Source organism: Ranitomeya imitator, chromosome 2, assembly GCF_032444005.1.
Source record: "Ranitomeya imitator isolate aRanImi1 chromosome 2, aRanImi1.pri, whole genome shotgun sequence".
NCBI lineage: Eukaryota > Metazoa > Chordata > Amphibia > Anura > Dendrobatidae > Ranitomeya > Ranitomeya imitator.
Window position 1 is genome coordinate 638,448,192 of NC_091283.1, and position 16,793 is coordinate 638,464,984.

General features: G+C 42.6%; 1 protein-coding gene across 1 annotated transcript in view; it reads right to left on the reverse strand.

The window, feature by feature from the left end:
• Positions 1–333: 333 nt before the first annotated feature.
• Positions 334–16,793, reverse strand: part of LOC138665340 (oocyte zinc finger protein XlCOF29-like) — a 27,834-nt gene continuing 11,374 nt past the window's right edge. The window contains exons 3-6 of the mRNA XM_069752733.1: positions 8,864–9,001; positions 6,945–7,106; positions 2,398–2,467; positions 334–2,284 (exon numbers count right to left, since the gene is read on the reverse strand). Of these exons, the coding sequence (XP_069608834.1) occupies positions 1,083–2,284; positions 2,398–2,467; positions 6,945–7,106; positions 8,864–9,001 (1,572 nt within the window). The 3' untranslated portion in view covers positions 334–1,082. The remainder of the gene's footprint in view (positions 2,285–2,397; positions 2,468–6,944; positions 7,107–8,863; positions 9,002–16,793) is intronic.

A 16,793-nucleotide genomic window follows, 5' to 3' on the forward strand; every position in this document is an offset into this window, starting at 1 on the left:
AATCGTAACAATAAAAATTACAGCTTGTTGTGCAAAATGCTGGCCCTCATAAAGCTCTGCTGATAAGAGATTGTAAATCTTATGGCGCTCCAAAAACAATATTTTAATTTTTTTTTTTAAAGTGTGTATTTATTGTACAAAAATAATAAAACTATATAAAATTATTATCGTCATACTCTTGCTGACCCACAGAATAAAGTCAACACTTTATTTGTGAAGCAGTTTTGTTTCTATTTCATACCTCTCTTTTCTCTTCTTAACACCATAACTTTTTTTGGTCCTCCGTGATTAGACCAGAGTAAAAAAAATAAGTCTTAAAATACAGCACGCCACTCAGAACAAATCGTTTTATTTATATAGGTCAAATCAGATAAATTAGTAAGAGCACGGGACTTTGAGGATTATGGCTTCAGTGAACAGCCTGTGGTCTATACAGGAGGATTTCAGCATACAACGGCAAAACGTAGAGTTTTTAGGGTCAACACTTTCAGACCCCAGTGCTTTATGAATTATTTTGTTCCTGATCACTCACAAAATGAAAAAGGACTAAAACATTTGTGGTTACAACAACTAATATGAGATCCATCAGTTTTTGGATGAAGAGACGTGGATACATTATTTTGCTCCTTCGTAGGGTTCCACATGCGTTCAGGAAGTCTTCGATATGGTCAGTTCAGGGTTGTGAACAATCCGGTGTACAAACTTCATGCTAGACATACAAAGCACCAAGACATATATATACACAATACAATTATTAATGGTCTTTAATAAAGACATGAATCTTTTCAATCTGAAAAAGTCGATTCTAAAACTAACAAAGTAAGATAGGGGGTGAAACAGTTACTTACATGGCAAGAACATTCCCCATCTCTTCTAGGCCTGCGTTACTAAAGTGGCAAGTTTAATTTGAGCATTAAAAAGTTTGTTACATAACAGGAAAAAAAGCCCTTGATGGTGAAAAAGAAAGAAAAGAAATTCATATAAAATTTTCATGCTGATGTCTATCTTGGGTCACTGTTACCAAACTGGCATCTACCATGGAAGAACTTGAGATATAAGGTATAAAAATCTGGGAAGGAGGATTATTTCTCATGGATAATCTGATGTTTGGTAAGGTGGACTTTACAGACAAAATACCTCCCACACTCTGCACATATGAAGGATGCCTTCCCAGAGTGAATCGTTTCGTGCGAGATCAGATTACTTTTTCGAGCAAAGCACTTTCCACAGATGGGACAAGCATAAGGTTTCTCTCCAGTGTGTAAGGTGAGGTGGTTTTGAAGGCTGGATCTTTTGGAGAAGACTTTACCACACTTGGAACAAGTCAATTTCTCTTGTCTGTGATTTCGCCGGTGATTAATAAGCCCCGATTTGCGAGTAAAGCACTCAGAACAGTCGGGACACTGAAAAGTCTGTGGGACGGTTTCCCCAGCATCAGTAGGTGGACGTTGTTGACAATGATCTGCTGACGTAGGTGTATGGTCTTTTGGGTACTCCTCCTCTGAACTCGAACCATCTTCAATACGAGTAAAGGTATATTTTGCCTGTGCATGTTTTATAAGAGCATATATATCTGTGTCTAAGTTGCCTTTGTCAAACAATGAATAGTTAGTTTGCACATCTTCATTTTCACACTCTGTATGAGTCGATGAGGACTGTGCTTCTGTATACTTCTCGGTATTTATGGCCCTTCCTTCATCACACAACTCTGGTCCATCTAGAACGTTAGATGGAAGCTGTTGTGCAAGATCTGTTGGGCTTGTAACGCTTCCTCCATCACATGAGCCTGCCTCCTCTATACTAGTGGGAGAATGTATATGATCTGAGGGTATATACACGTCTGTGAGGTTTCCTCCCCGATCTGTGGCAGTTTCCTCCTTAATAGGAGATGAATACTGATGTGTAGGAGTTCTGGGTGTAGACGTGTCAGGGTCTGCACTTTGACTTGAGCCTTTTTCCGCCTTAATATGATGAGAGGCATATTGTGGTGCGTGATTGGAGGTTGCATAGATCTCAGGGTCGGTGAAGCTTCCCTCATAAGATGAAAAGGGTTCCGCCTTGACAGGAGTAGATGAGTAGTGCTGAATTTCAGCTATGGATTTATAAGTATTGGAGTCTGCAATGTTCCTTCTATCACATGAGACTGATTCAGCCTTAATATTAGTAAACAGGTGCTGTTGTCTATGATCTGTGGGAGTATGAACATCCTCCTTTTCCTCACATGATGATGATCCCTCTATGATATGGGCAGATGTCTGGTTACTCAGCCCATTAACCATATTACCTGAAAAGACAAAACTTGAATGAGGTAGTATATATTTTATATACTTATAATGCAATTTCAAAATACTTGTTTGATTTATAAAGGGTTTTTTTGTTGTAGAAAGTGTATCTTACCAAGAGATGAGAGGGCCTGGTGGCTCTCTATCGTGATATCGTTATGAGGATCATCTAAATAGTCACACTTCTGCAAAGAGAAATGGCGAATACAAATGGAAAGTCCTAATGAGAAAATTTGTAATGTTCATATGGCACATTCTGCAGAGTGCAGGAAATCCCTACCCTTAAAGGGAACCTGTCAGCAGGATTTTGCACAGTAACCCACAGACAGTGTCAGGTCGAAGCCGTTATACTTATTACAATGATAGCTTGGGTGATGAAATCCGTCTTGTGGTTGTTGTTTAATCTTTATTTGCAGCTTTGAGTTAATGATATGCTCGTGCTCTGGGGCGGCCTGTGGGGGTCTTCATGTGGTGCTCTGATTAGGTATTCATAATGAACAAATATCGATAGCTGCTACTGCGCAGGCGCCAGCAGCGCCATCTTGCTAGAAAAAAAAAAATCCTCCTCCAATATAATGCTGCTGGCGATTGCTGATAGCTGCTACTGCACAGGTGCCGCCGGCACCACCTTGGAGGACTTTTTTTTTCCTCTTTCAAGATGGTGCCACCAGTGCCTGCGCAATAGCAGCTTTCATCGATCGCCGATAGTCGCTACTGCGCAGGCGCCGCCAGCACCATCTTGGAGGAGGAATTTTTATTTTTTTCTAGCAAGATGGTGCTGCCAGCACAGTAGCATCTGAGCATCGATAGCTGCTACTGCGCAGACACGGCCAGCGCCATTTTCAAACTTTTTTTTTTCTTTAAGAACTTCAGGATTACATCAAACAAGTGTGTATATAATTCATTCATATGCGATCAAGCTGCAGTGCAGACACCACCACTGGCGCCGCCTGCAGAAGAGTTTTTTTTTCCCCAAGATATATATAATATTCATTATGTAAAATAGGGGCCAGGTCAATGAGGGATCACTGACCTGTGAGAAGCCATCAGTATGAAAACCTAATTAGAGCACCACATGATGATTCCCCCACAGGCCATCCCGGAGCACGAGCATATCATTATCACGCCAGAGAGGCAACGGGAGATTAGGGAGGTTAATAAGTGGCTCAAGAATTGGTGTAGGAAGGAGGGGTTTGGGTTCCTGCAGAACTGGGCCGACTTCTCAGTTGGCTAAAGGCTCTACACTAGGGACGGGCTGCACCTCAATGGCGAGGGTGCAGCTGTGTTGGGGGAGAAAATGACTAGAAGGTTGGAGGAGTGTTTAAACTAGGAATTGGGGGGGAGGGTATTCATTTTATAGGAGGGGAAGATAGTGCAGATAGAGACCTGGGCACAAATAAGGAAGCTGGGGGTGGCGGTGGCATGGGGGGTGGGGTTGGAACAGTTAATAATTTAAGAAAGAATAGAGGTGCAGAGAGATACATAAAATGTATGTATACTAATGCCAGAAGCCTCACCAACAAAATGGACGAATTAGAACTAATGTTGTTGGAGCATAATTATGACATGGTGGGGATATCTGAAACGTGGCTGGATGAGAGCCATGACTGGGCTGTTAACTTGCAGGGCTATAGCCTGTTCAGAAATGACCATACAGATAAGCGAGGGGGTGGGGTGTGTCTATATGTAAAATCGTCCTTAAAACCCATCCTGCGTGATAATGTAGGTGAATTTAATGAAAATGTAGAATCCCTGTGGGTGGAGATAAGGGGAGGGGGAAAAAATAATAAATTACTGATAGGGGTTTGTTATAAATCTCCAAAAATAATGGAAGTAATGGAGAATATCCTCGTAAAGCAAATAGATGAAGCTGTGACTCAAGGAGAAGTCATTATTATGGGGGACTTCAACTACCCTGAAATAGATTGGGGAACAGAAACCTGCAGTTGCAGCAAAGGTAATCGGTTTTTGACAACTATGAGAGACAATTACCTTTCACAACTGGTTCAGGACCCAACAAGAAGGGGGGCACTGCTAGACCTAATATTAACCAACAGGCCAGACCGCATATCAAATATAAGGGTTGGTGGTTACTTGGGAAATAGCGATCACAAAATAATAAGTTTTCATGTATCCTTTAAAAAGATGTGTAATAGAGGGGTTACAAGGTCACTAAACTTCAGGAGGGTAAATTTCCAACGGATGAGAGAGGATCTTGGTGCAATTAACTGGGACGATATCCTGAGACACAAAAATACACAAAGAAAATGGGAGACATTTATTAGCATCCTGGATAGGACCTGTGCACAGTATATACCGTATGGGAATAAACATACTAGAATTAGGAGGAAACCAATATGGCTAAATAGAGCTGTAAGGGGCGCAATCAGTGACAAAAAGAAAGCATTTAGAGAATTAAAGGAAGTAGGTAGTGAGGAGGCATTAAATAAACACAAAAAATTAAATAAATTCTGTAAAAAGCAAATCAAGGCAGCAAAGATTGAGACAGAGAGACTCATTGCCAGAGAGAGTAAAAATCATCCTAAAATATTCTTTAACTACATAAATAGTAAGAAACTAAAAAAATGATAGTGTTGGCCCCCTTAAAAATAGTCTGGGTGAAATGGTGGATGAGGATTAGTAAAAAGCCAATATGCTAAATGACTTTTTTTCATCAGTATTTACACAAGAAAATCCCATGGCAGACAAAATGACTAGTGATAAAAATTCCCCATTAAATGTCACCTGCTTAACCCAGCAGGAAGTGCGGCGGTGTCTAAAAATCACTAAAATTGACAAATCTCCGGGCCCGGATGGGATACACCCTCGAGTACTGCAGGAACTAAGTACAGTTATTGATAGACCATTATTTTTAATCTTTAAAGACTCCATAATAACAGGGTCTGTACCACAGGACTGACGTATAGCAAATGTGGTGCCAATATTCAAAAAGGGGACAAAAACTGAACTCGGAAATTATAGGGCAGTAAGCTTAACCTCTACTGTGGGTAAAATCCTGGAGGGCATTCTAAGGGACGCTATACTGGAGTATCTGAAGAGGAATAACCTCATGACCCAGTATCAGCACGGGTTTACTAGGGACCGTTCATGTCAGACTAATTTGATCAGTTTCTATGAAGAGGTAAGTTCCGGATTGGACCAAGGGAACCCAGTGGATGTAGTGTATATGGACTTTTCAAAAGCTTTTTGATACGGTGCCACATAAAAGGTTGATACATTGATACATAAAATGAGAATAATGGGGATAGGGGAAAATATGTGTAAGTGGGTTAAGAGCTGGCTCAGGGATAGGAAACAAAGGGTGATTATTAATGGAGCACACTCGGACTGGGTAGCGGTTAGCAGTGGGGTACCACAGGGGTCAGTATTGGGCCCTCTTCTTTTTAACATATTTATTAATGACCTTGTAGGGGGCATTCAGAGTAGAATTTCAATATTTGCAGATGACACTAAACTCTGCAGGGTAATCAATACAGAGGAGGACAATTTTATATTACAGGATGATTTATGTAAACTAGAAGCTTGGGCTGATAAATGGCAAATGAGCTTTAATGGGAATAAATGTAAGGTCATGCACTTGGGTAGAAGTAATAAGATGTATAATTATGTGCTTAATTCTAAAACTCTGGGCAAAACCGTCAATGAAAAAGACCTGGGAGTATGGGTGGATGACAAACTCATATTCAGTGGACAGTGTCAGGCAGCTGCTACAAAGGCAAATAAAATAATGGGATGCATTAAAAGAGGCATAGATGCTCATGAGGAGAACATAATTTTACCTCTATACAAGTCACTAGATTGACCACACTTAGAATACTGTGCACAGTTCTGGTCTCCGGTGTATAAGAAAGACATAGCTGAACTAGAGCGGGTGCAGAGAAGAGCGACCAAGGTTATTAGAGGACTGGGGGGTCTGCAATACCAAGATAGGTTATTACACTTGGGGCTATTTAGTTTGGAAAAACGAAGACTAAGGGGTGATCTTATGTTAATGTATAAATATATGAGGGGACAGTAAAAGGACCTTTCTGATGATCTTTTTAATCATAGACCTGAAACCGGGACAAGGGGGCATCCTCTGCGTTTGGAGGAAAAAAGGTTTAAGCATAATAACAGACGTGGATTCTTTACTGTAAGAGCAGTGAGACTATGGAACTCTCTGCCGTATGATGTTGTAATGAGTGATTCATTACTTAAATTTAAGAGGGGACTGGATACCTTTCTGGAAAAGTATAATGTTACAGGGTATATACACTAGATTCCTTGATAGGGCGTTGATCCAGGGAACTAGTCTGATTGCCGTATGTGGAGTCGGGAAGGAATTTTTTTCCCCAATGTGGAGCTTACTCTTTGCCACATGGGTTTTTTTTTGCCTTCCTCTGGATCAACATGTTAGGGCATGTTAGGTTAGGCTATGGGTTGAACTAGATGAACTTATAGTCTTCCTTCAACCTTAATAACTATGTAACTATTAACTCAAAACTGGAAATAAAGATTAAACAACAACCACAAGACGGATTTCATCAACCAAGGTGTCATTGTAATCAGTATAACAGATTACTGAGCACAATCCTGCTGACAGGTTCACTTTAATGCCAAATTAAATGTATTACTTTGTACACTGTTCCCAGCAGCCCTCACCTCTCCAGTCAGCAGCTCAATGATCTTGTTGGTGAGGTCCAGGATCTTCTGCTCATTGTTCTTCACAGATATTAAGGAATCAGGTGGAGGCTCTATGATGGGGTCCTGGATTGTGCTCCATCCTTTATTATGACTAGAGGTCTTCTTCACAACAATATAATCCTTCAAGAAAAAAAACTAAATATCACAATGCACAGAATCTGGCATCCTTCACACAACCTTAGAAACATTTCAGGTTTTTAATACCAACAAAGACAATGTAAAAGGAATTTGTCAGTAGAATCAACCGTCCTAAAATGTCTATATGAGCATGTAAGTCATAGAAAGATGAATCTAATGATACCTTGATATCTGTGCTCAGATGTCTTATTCTAAAGAAATCTACGCGTTTCTAAATATGTAAATGATCTGTTATGATCTATGAGTTGGACATGGATCTCCCTGAGAATCTGCCTCCAGAGCCTATTGTAAATGAATAGGGTGTTACCAGTGTTAACCAAGTAATGACCAATACTCACAGAGCTCACTGCAAAGCTGTGATTATAATTAACACAGTACAGCAGATTTGTACTGTGTCTCATTACAAACACATCTGCAGCTCTCTTCTCAATGTGCTGTCAGCTTTGCTGTACGGTCATACCCCTCTCACACTAGCTGCCTGTGAGATGGAAGCTGAAGCACTATGAGAGGACAACTTCATCTGCAAATGATTGTTATGACACAAAGTTCTGTTCTGTTGTACTGTGTTAGCTCTGCCGTTCTGTATTAGTTGTAGTCGAACACAGCTCTACGGAGCAGTCAGGAGAGTAGAAAGAAAGCGTTACACATCACAATAGTAACTCCCCCTTTAATTTAGAATAAGCTCTGGATGCAGATTCACAGGAAGATCTGTGTACCACCCACAGTCCTAAACACATACAGTACAGACCAAAAGTTTGGACACACCTTCTCATTTAAAGATTTTTCTGTATTTTCATGACTATGAAAATGGTACATTCACAAAAAAGTGTGAAACAACTGAAATTATGTCTTATATTCTAGGTTCTTCAAAGTAGCCACCTTTTGCTTTGATGACTGCTTTGCACACTCTTGTCATTCTCTTGATGAGCTTCAAGAGGTAGTCACCGGGAATGGTTTTCACTTCACAGGTGGGCCCTGTCAGGATTAATAAGTGGGATTTCTTGCCTTATAATGGGGTTGGGACCATCAGTTGTGTTGAGCAGAAGTCCGGTGGATACACAGCTGATAGTCCTACTGATCCGTTACATAGCGTTAATTGCAACAATTGCGCCATGTAACGGAGTCCGTTAGCGGACACCCACAACGCAATGTGAACCTAGCCTAAATGAGAAGGTGTATCCAAACTTTTTGTCTGCACTGTACATCATTAACATATTCCAGAGAAATCTACATTTTTCTTAAGACATTGGATCACAGATAACAAGGTATCATTTTATTCAGCTTCTTATGACCTGCATGCCAATATAGATGGCTCAGGAGGATTGATCTTCCTCACAGATTCCCTTTTAAATATGGTGAAGACTTCTTAGCAAGGCTGTGGAGTCCAAGACATGGAGTCGGTGTCCATTTTGGTGGAGTCGGTATAAAATGGACAGACTCCGACTCCTAAAATATATAATAAATTGGGTGGAGTAGTACAATGCAAGATGTGCTGTAAATTTTATCATACGAATTTGGGAAAGTTATAAAATGTCCTATAAATGACTGTTCTGTTCCTGATCTAAGGATCTTGGCTTTTAGTTGAGATGAATCTGTGCTACACTTTATGTACATGCTCAGTAGTGACCAGTGTTGTGGAGTCAGAGTCGTGGAGTCGCAAGTCAGAAAAATTCAGGAGTCGGTGGTTTGGCTTACCGACTCCACAACCCTGCTTCTGAGAGAGCAGGACTAGCGCTCACCTCTCCAGTTAGAAGGCAGATGATCTCCAGGGTGAGATTTAGGATCACATGCGGAATGTCCATTCTGTATCTTTCTTTGGTTTGCTTTTTTTTATGTTGGAAATACTCAGTAGTTTTAATGGTAGTCTCCATGTTAACCTACAAGACAGTGATGACAGGAGTCAATGTGACTATATGTTCTATTCAGTTTTCTAAATAAAAAAATAAATAAATAAAAAAAATGGCATATTGCTGTTAGAAGGTAGAAATATTTGAAAATAATCCGTGAGCAAGACCTAATCTATAAACTTAAAAGGGGTCGTCCCACAAATTGCTTCTTATCATACCATCGCCAATGTACAAGTTAGTCTGTGACTACAGACTTGTGAATCCTCACATCGGGCGCAGTGCGCACTGTGCGGATTCTCTGGTGCCGGGAACGGTGGTATATATGCATACTCGCTGCCACATTTCGACTAGATAGGTATGGCCTTGCTCAACGCAAGTCTAGTTGGATCGTGGATGGGAGTATGCATATCACAGATTTATGGTCACATGATCACCGTTCATATTGCACCAGCACCTGGGAATACTCACATACGCAGAGTGCGTACAATTTGAGGAGTCACAAGTCTGCAGTCACGTGGAGTGACTGCAGACTTGTAGATTAAGACAGGACAACCCCTTTAATCACAATTATTTTACAGAATTATTATTTTATTTATATATACTTAAGAGGCTGACCCCTTTCCGAATATCACGGTCCTCAGGTGCAGTTTGTTATGAAAGTTTCTGTCTGTGTAGATGGAACGCCTCGCTCAGAGTTGCTGATCTCAGTGACTGACTGCAGTAGGATCGATGTGATCTCAGCACTGCAGCTGCACTGAAAGCGGCGGAGTGGAGACTCGCTACTGGACCAGGGGACGGCGATTAAAGGATGTTGGTTTTTTAATAACTTCACCAAGGGATTGGGATTTTCTGAAAGGGGGCAACGCAACCCCGTTAACAATTGTTACATGTTTTTTTGTCCCACTAGGTGACTTGGCCATGCAATTGTTTGCTCTTCAATGATATACTGCAATACTAAATTGTTATACTGACATATCGCATATAGGGTACTGCCTAATTTTAAAAAAGCATCATTTTTGCCTATGGTCAATCATAACTGGTTGGCCAGGATTATAAAAGCAGGCAGCTTTCTTATAAAAACGGCTCCACGCTGAAGTATAGATTATCTTAGAAACTGCATGTCAGCTCTACTTACAGTGGGTGAAATAAGCATTTGATCTCTTGCTGATTTGGTTTGTCCACTGACAAAGACATGAACAGTCTATAATGTTAAGGGTAGGTTAATTTTAACATTGAGAGATAGAATATCAAAAATAAAATCCAGAAAATCACAATGTATAAATAAGCAAAATTCTGATTGTGAAAAGCCAGGTGCTTTTTGAAGTTGACTTTCAGCCAGGTGGAAATAACCCAAGATTGGAAGTATTCCTACTGAAAGAGGATTAAAGAGGTTGTCTCAAGTTCCTATGTGGTTAAAGCTGAAAGGGGTGGTCTCATCCTCATCAATGCGGAAAATTGTTTGTAAAAAGAAGCAACCTGGCCATTTACATCTTATTCAAAATCCTCTCTGTTCTCACAAAATGAGTGATTTTTAATTCTATAGTTTACAGCTTGTTGCCTTGGGTTTAGGCCACTCCAGCAGTCAGAGTGGCCAGTTACCAAAGATATGGAGCATGTGCCCCATGAACGCTCTATGTTGCAGAGCCTGCTCATGGTGCTTACAAAGTTTTCCATGTTCCTCGATGTGACTAGTGTCAGACCCCCTTCACTAATCCCATGCCTGCAGAGAAAACCGCTAGAACTCATCTGAACTGCCCCTACTCCCACACTGACTCATACGGGAAGTTATACCAGTTATACCAGAAGATGAGGACTGAATATAGAGGATAAAATACTCATATGAGGGTACTTATGGTGTCCTCAAGATAACGCCAACTGAAACCCTTATCGACATGATGTTGTGTTACATCATATGCTGGCTTCCTAACGTTGATGCAGCCTCAGTTCCTGAGCCCGCATCTTTCCCAGCAGATGATGGCTGTGATACTAATTATAGCCACAAGTGCATCCACAGTGTATCCTATTCCATGTGTGTAATACACCAGGCAATGGTGTTACTTCAAGCTCTGTGCGCAACTGTGAAGATCGCAGGAGTGAGCTGACAAGGTTGTATCATATAAATATAAAGGGGCCAAAATAAGAGCTCAGATGAAAAAAGTATATAGAATATATAATGGATAACCTTCAGGACAAAAGTTGAAAACGAGTAATAGGTTTTTCCCCTTTCATTTATATTCCCTTTCCAGAACGCCCCCCCCCCCCCCCCCCTCATCTTAATTTTTTTTTCCAGGCAGCATGCCCCAGCTTTCCCGTTATTCTCTTCTCGGCTCTCTTCTGGCCCTTTGCATCACTACGCAGGCGCACTTGCGACCTTGTTTCAGTTATTCTGGGATGTCGTGGCATAAAGCTCCACCTCTTCCGCCCACAAATGCCAAAGCGTCTACACATGCCAGATACACTTCTGAACCTTCCCTCACCTCACTGGCGGACCCCCAGACAGGCATTGTCACAATGGTTTCACCTGTCTGTACCTTTTCAGGTGTTCCTCTGTTATATACATATATCTACTACATAATTGTCTACGGGTCACAAACAGCCACGACCAATCAGCGACGGGCACAGTCCGGCGGCAAAATGGCCGCTCCTTACTCCCCGCAGTCAGTGCCCGCTCCATAATCCCCGCCAGTCAGCGCTCACACAGGGTTAATGGCAGCGTTAACGGACCGCGTTATGCCGCGGTGTAACGCACTCCGTTAACGCTGCTATTAACCCTTTGTGACCAACTTTTTACTATTGTTGCTGCCTATGCAGCATCAATAGTAAAAAGATCTAATGTTAAAAATAATAAAAAAAATTAAAAAGTTATATACTCACCCTCCGTCAGCCCCTCGGATCCAGAACAGGCCTTTCCTGCTCCTCGCGATGCCCGGGTGACCGCTCCGTGCATTGCGGTCTCGTGAGATGATGACGTAGCGGTCTCATGAGACCGCTACGTCATCATCTCGCGAGACCGCAATGCACTCTTGGGACCGGAGCGCGCGAGGAGCATTGGTAAACGCTTCACCTGGATCCGGGGCCCAACGGAAGGCGAGTATATAACTATTTTTTTATTTTAATTATTTTTTTAACAGGGATATGATGCCCACATTGCTATATACTACGTGGGCTGTGCTATATACTACGTGGCTGTGTTATACACTACATGGGCTGTTATACACTACGTGGGCTGTGCTATATACAACGTGGGCTGTGCTATACACTACGTGGGCTGTGATTTACACTACGTGGGCTGTGATTTACACTACGTGTGTGGGCTGTTATATACTGCGTGAGCTGTGTCATATGCTACGTGGGCTGTTATAAACTACGTGGCTGTTATATGCTATTTGGGCTGTGCTATATACTATGTGGCAGTGCAATATACTACGTGGCAGTGCAATATACTACGTGGCAGTGCAATATACTACGTGGCAGTGCAATATACTATGTGGCAGTGCTATTTACTACGTGGGCTGTTATATACTACGTAGCCGGCCGCGAACAATCAGTCTGGCCGCGAATTGGCACGGGATTTGAACGCTTCGCTAATTGGTCGCGGTTGGCTGAATCCTGTGTATTCAATGTATTATTCTAAAATCTTCATAAATAAACTACATACATATTCTAGAACGCCCGACGTGTTAGAACTGGGCTACCATCTAGTATGTATATATATATATATAATTGCTAGGAGTAAGAAGCAATGAACATGAGCTCCTGAATTTCCATCACTTTATACCTTGTAATGAGTCAACTGTAAGACAAAACCTGGAAAAACTCAACTCCGTGGAACATAAAAGTGATCTGGACCGAACTGGACTTTACATTTTATGAAAAAAGGAAGAATTGGAGGATTTAAAGGACAAAACAAGAATCTCCTGGAGGACACAGACTGGAAACAGCCGGCATCATACATCTGACATCCTGATACCTGGACCTATAGAAGGTAGGAGAATTCTTTAACTACAACACAACCTATAGACTTGCTACAAATTAATCTTCTTAGAAACAAGGATTATAATTAACATATAACTACAAAATGGAAAACACAAATTTAGAACATGTAAATGAACAAAGCCCGGAGCCAGAGACACAGGAATGCTGGGGGCCAGATCTGGAGATAACACAGGGGGGCAATAAATCCAAGATGGACTACGTTAGAGAGAATCCAGAGACTCTTTATGCAGATTTCACAAAGAAAGAACCAAAAAGAAAAACCAATGTATTATTCTATACAGACCACCCCTCAGCTTGGCGCACTGCGCTGTGCAAACGATACAAACATGTATCTAAAACCAACGATAAAGGTGTCCAGCAGATTAAAATTACCAGCCAAGCAGATGATGACACCAATGCGCTCACCATACTCCTATACAAAACTGGCACAGTCATGGCGCAGGGGACGGAGGAGACTCTGCAGCAATTTGAAAATTGTTTCTCCGATATCAAAGAGCAGGCACAAACCTATAAAGGACTACAAGCCCCAGCAGCTACCTCTAATGCTCACATAGGGATTCCCAGACAGAGCCGCCTAACCCCCGACACTTCACACCTCTCGCCTGATAACATCAGAGACTTCTTATCTCAACTAGAAAGAGACTTGGCCCAACTGAAATTTGAATGTGAAAGAAACTCACAAAGCAACGCAAATTACCAAGCAGCAAATGACACAGCCACACAGAAAATAAGGGCCGAAATGTGTGAAATGAAGTGTAAATACAAGGCAGCACTACAGGAAATGGGGGAGCTGAAAAAAGACAATGATCAACTCCGAAAGGAGATTAGAGAATTAAAAGCCCATAGCCCTGGTCATCTGAACCAGCAGGGGGCAACGAAAACATGCCAGAGAGCAAACAATATGGCCACCACTGAACCCCATCAGCAGCACCGTAGCCCACCCAAGACATCACAAAGTCCTGATACTGTCCTAATAATGGACTCAAATCCTGAAACCAGAGAGATGGAAGAGAGAACAGAACCAGCCACCAGCAAAGCCAGCACCACAGACCCTCGTCAGCAGCACCGTAGCCCACCCAAGACATCACAAAGTCCTGATACTGTCCTAATAATGGACTCAAATCCTGAAACCAGAGAGATGGAAGAGAGAACAGAACCAGCCACCAGCAAAGCCAGCACCACAGACCCTCGTCAGCAGCACCGTAGCCCACCCAAGACATCACAAAGTCCTGATATTGTCCTAATAATGGACTCAAATGGGAAGTACCTAAATACACAGCGGCTATTCCCAGGAAAACAGGTCCGTACAATCCGCTGTGCAAGTATTGAACAGGTGACAGAGGTCATCAGTAGACCACGGTTTACCAACCCAAAGCACATTATTATACACACGGGTACAAACAATCGGCCAGACCAGCAGATCGCAGAACAACTGATCAACCTGGCAAAGATGGCAAACCTAAAATTCCGGGACAGTAAAATCATTCTGTCATCGCTGCTTCCAAGAAAAGACATACCCAGGCAAACCACCCAAGCCATCAATGCAGAACTGACTGAAAAGATCAAGACTGTGCCAAACGTGACCCTGGCACAACACCTCTCCATAAACAACAGTCACCTGCACGATGATAAACACCTCAACAAACAAGGGGTCAGCCTCCTGGCCAAAGAGCTGAAGGACATCGTGCTAAACAGAGACCCCGGGCCTGGATTCAACAGTGGCCATAATCACACTGAAAGACCCCCGAGAACGATAAAGCAGAAAACCCCAAGGCTACCCCCTGGAGCTGGAAACAAAGCTCTTCACCCAGTGTCAGACCATCGGAGGTGGAGACCTCCACCGAGGACACCACCAAGCCCACACAGATACATGCAGAGCAGAGATAGGGATGAGATAATAAACCTGCTCAATGCACTGCGCAGAATAATAATGTGACCGGATGGAACCAAGCACCACTATAAAACTGTCAGAAATCCAGTTTGTCCCACACAGCCATACTCATTACAAGGTATATACACACAAACCACACAGAAGAATGTCTTCACTTACAATCAGCAGCTGGAATATCCAGGGTCTCAACGCCTCAACCTTTGGATCTAAAACAAAGGACCCTGATTTTATACAAAGTATGAAAAATATAGACATTCAGATCCTCCTGGAAACATGGACCAGAGCCGAAAACGAATCCCTGGTGCCTATTGGATACAAGGAATTCTTGGTCCATGCCCAGAAAAATAAAAACATCAAACAGGGCCGGGGCTCAGGAGGAGTAGCGATCTGGTATAAAGAGGAGCTCCACCAGTACATCAAACCGGTGAAGAAAGGAGACAGCCACATATGGATCAGAATCAGCAGCTCCATCCTCACCTGTCAGTCTGATGTCCACCTCTGTGCCACCTATATACCACCGCCAGAGTCCCCCTACTTCAATCCAGACTGCTTCGAAATCTTACAAAGAGAAGCCGCCCATTATCAGGCCCTGGGCAAAGTTCTCATCTTTGGAGACCTCAATGCAAGAACAGGGAGAGAGAGAGACTTCCTGACCACGGATGGAAACATCTACATACTTGGAGCAGAGAATGACGGCCAAGACCCTGTACACACTGAGAGAAACAGCTATGACAGTACAGTCAACAAAAGTGGCAGAAAGCTCCTGAACGTATGTAAAAGTTTAGGACTTCATATCCTTAATGGACGATGCAAGGGTGACTCCTTAGGAAGGTATACACTAAACTCCCATGTAGGGAGGAGTGTAGTTGATTACGCCATTACAGACATGAACCTGGCAGATGTCAGCGCCTTCATAGTCACCCCACAAACGCACCTGTCAGACCACAGCCAACTTCTTCTGTACATGAAATCTACAGAGAAACCATCCACTCAGAAGCCACAGCAGAGCGGCCTCTTCACCCGGCCTCCATCCTATAAATGGTCCAAAATATCGGCACTAAGATATAAAGAAGCTTCCAGAAGACCTGAAATACAGCGGATGCTCCACCACTTCTACAACCTTGAGTACATGCCAAACCCAGAGGGAGTGAACCAAGCAGCAAAGGACCTCAACAATATATTCTACGCAATGGCCAGACTGTCCGACCTTAAAAAAGTCGACTACAAGAGACCAAAAGAAACACAGGTCAATGGCTGGTTTGACAGAGAATGTAAAGCTGTACGGAAGACCCTGAGAACAGCCTCCAACAAGAAACACAGAGACCCCAACCACCTGGGTCTGAGGGAAGCCTATGACTCCATACAAAAGCAGTACAAAACCATCCTCAGGAGGAAGAAGCAGAGTTACATCTCTACGAAGCTCAATCAACTCCAAGACGCCCTCCAAGACCACTCCTTCTGGGAACTATGGAACCACATGGACAACAAAGACAAGAAAAACAACAACCATATCCAAAATGGCAACCTCTGGCTCCAATACTTCAGAGACCTCTATAAAGACATTCCAAAGGAAGGACTAAGCCAAGACCAGGAAAACATAATGGCGAAACTAAAAGCAATGGAGGAAAAAATCAAAAACTTCCAAAACCCGGTGGATACACCTATAACACTACAGGAAGTAACCGAGAGACTCTCCTCCATAAGAAGTAGAAAAGCCGGTGGACTAGATGGAATCCTACCAGAAATGCTGAAGTACAGCCCACCAGAAATACAGGCTGCAATGGTTAAACTCTTCAATATTGTACTGAGTGCCGGCTACTTCCCTCGTACCTGGAACCAAGGCCTCATCACACCCATCCACAAGAGTGGGGACAGGTATGACCCAGCCAACTACAGAGGCATATGCGTCAGCAGCAACCTGGGAAAACTGTTCAA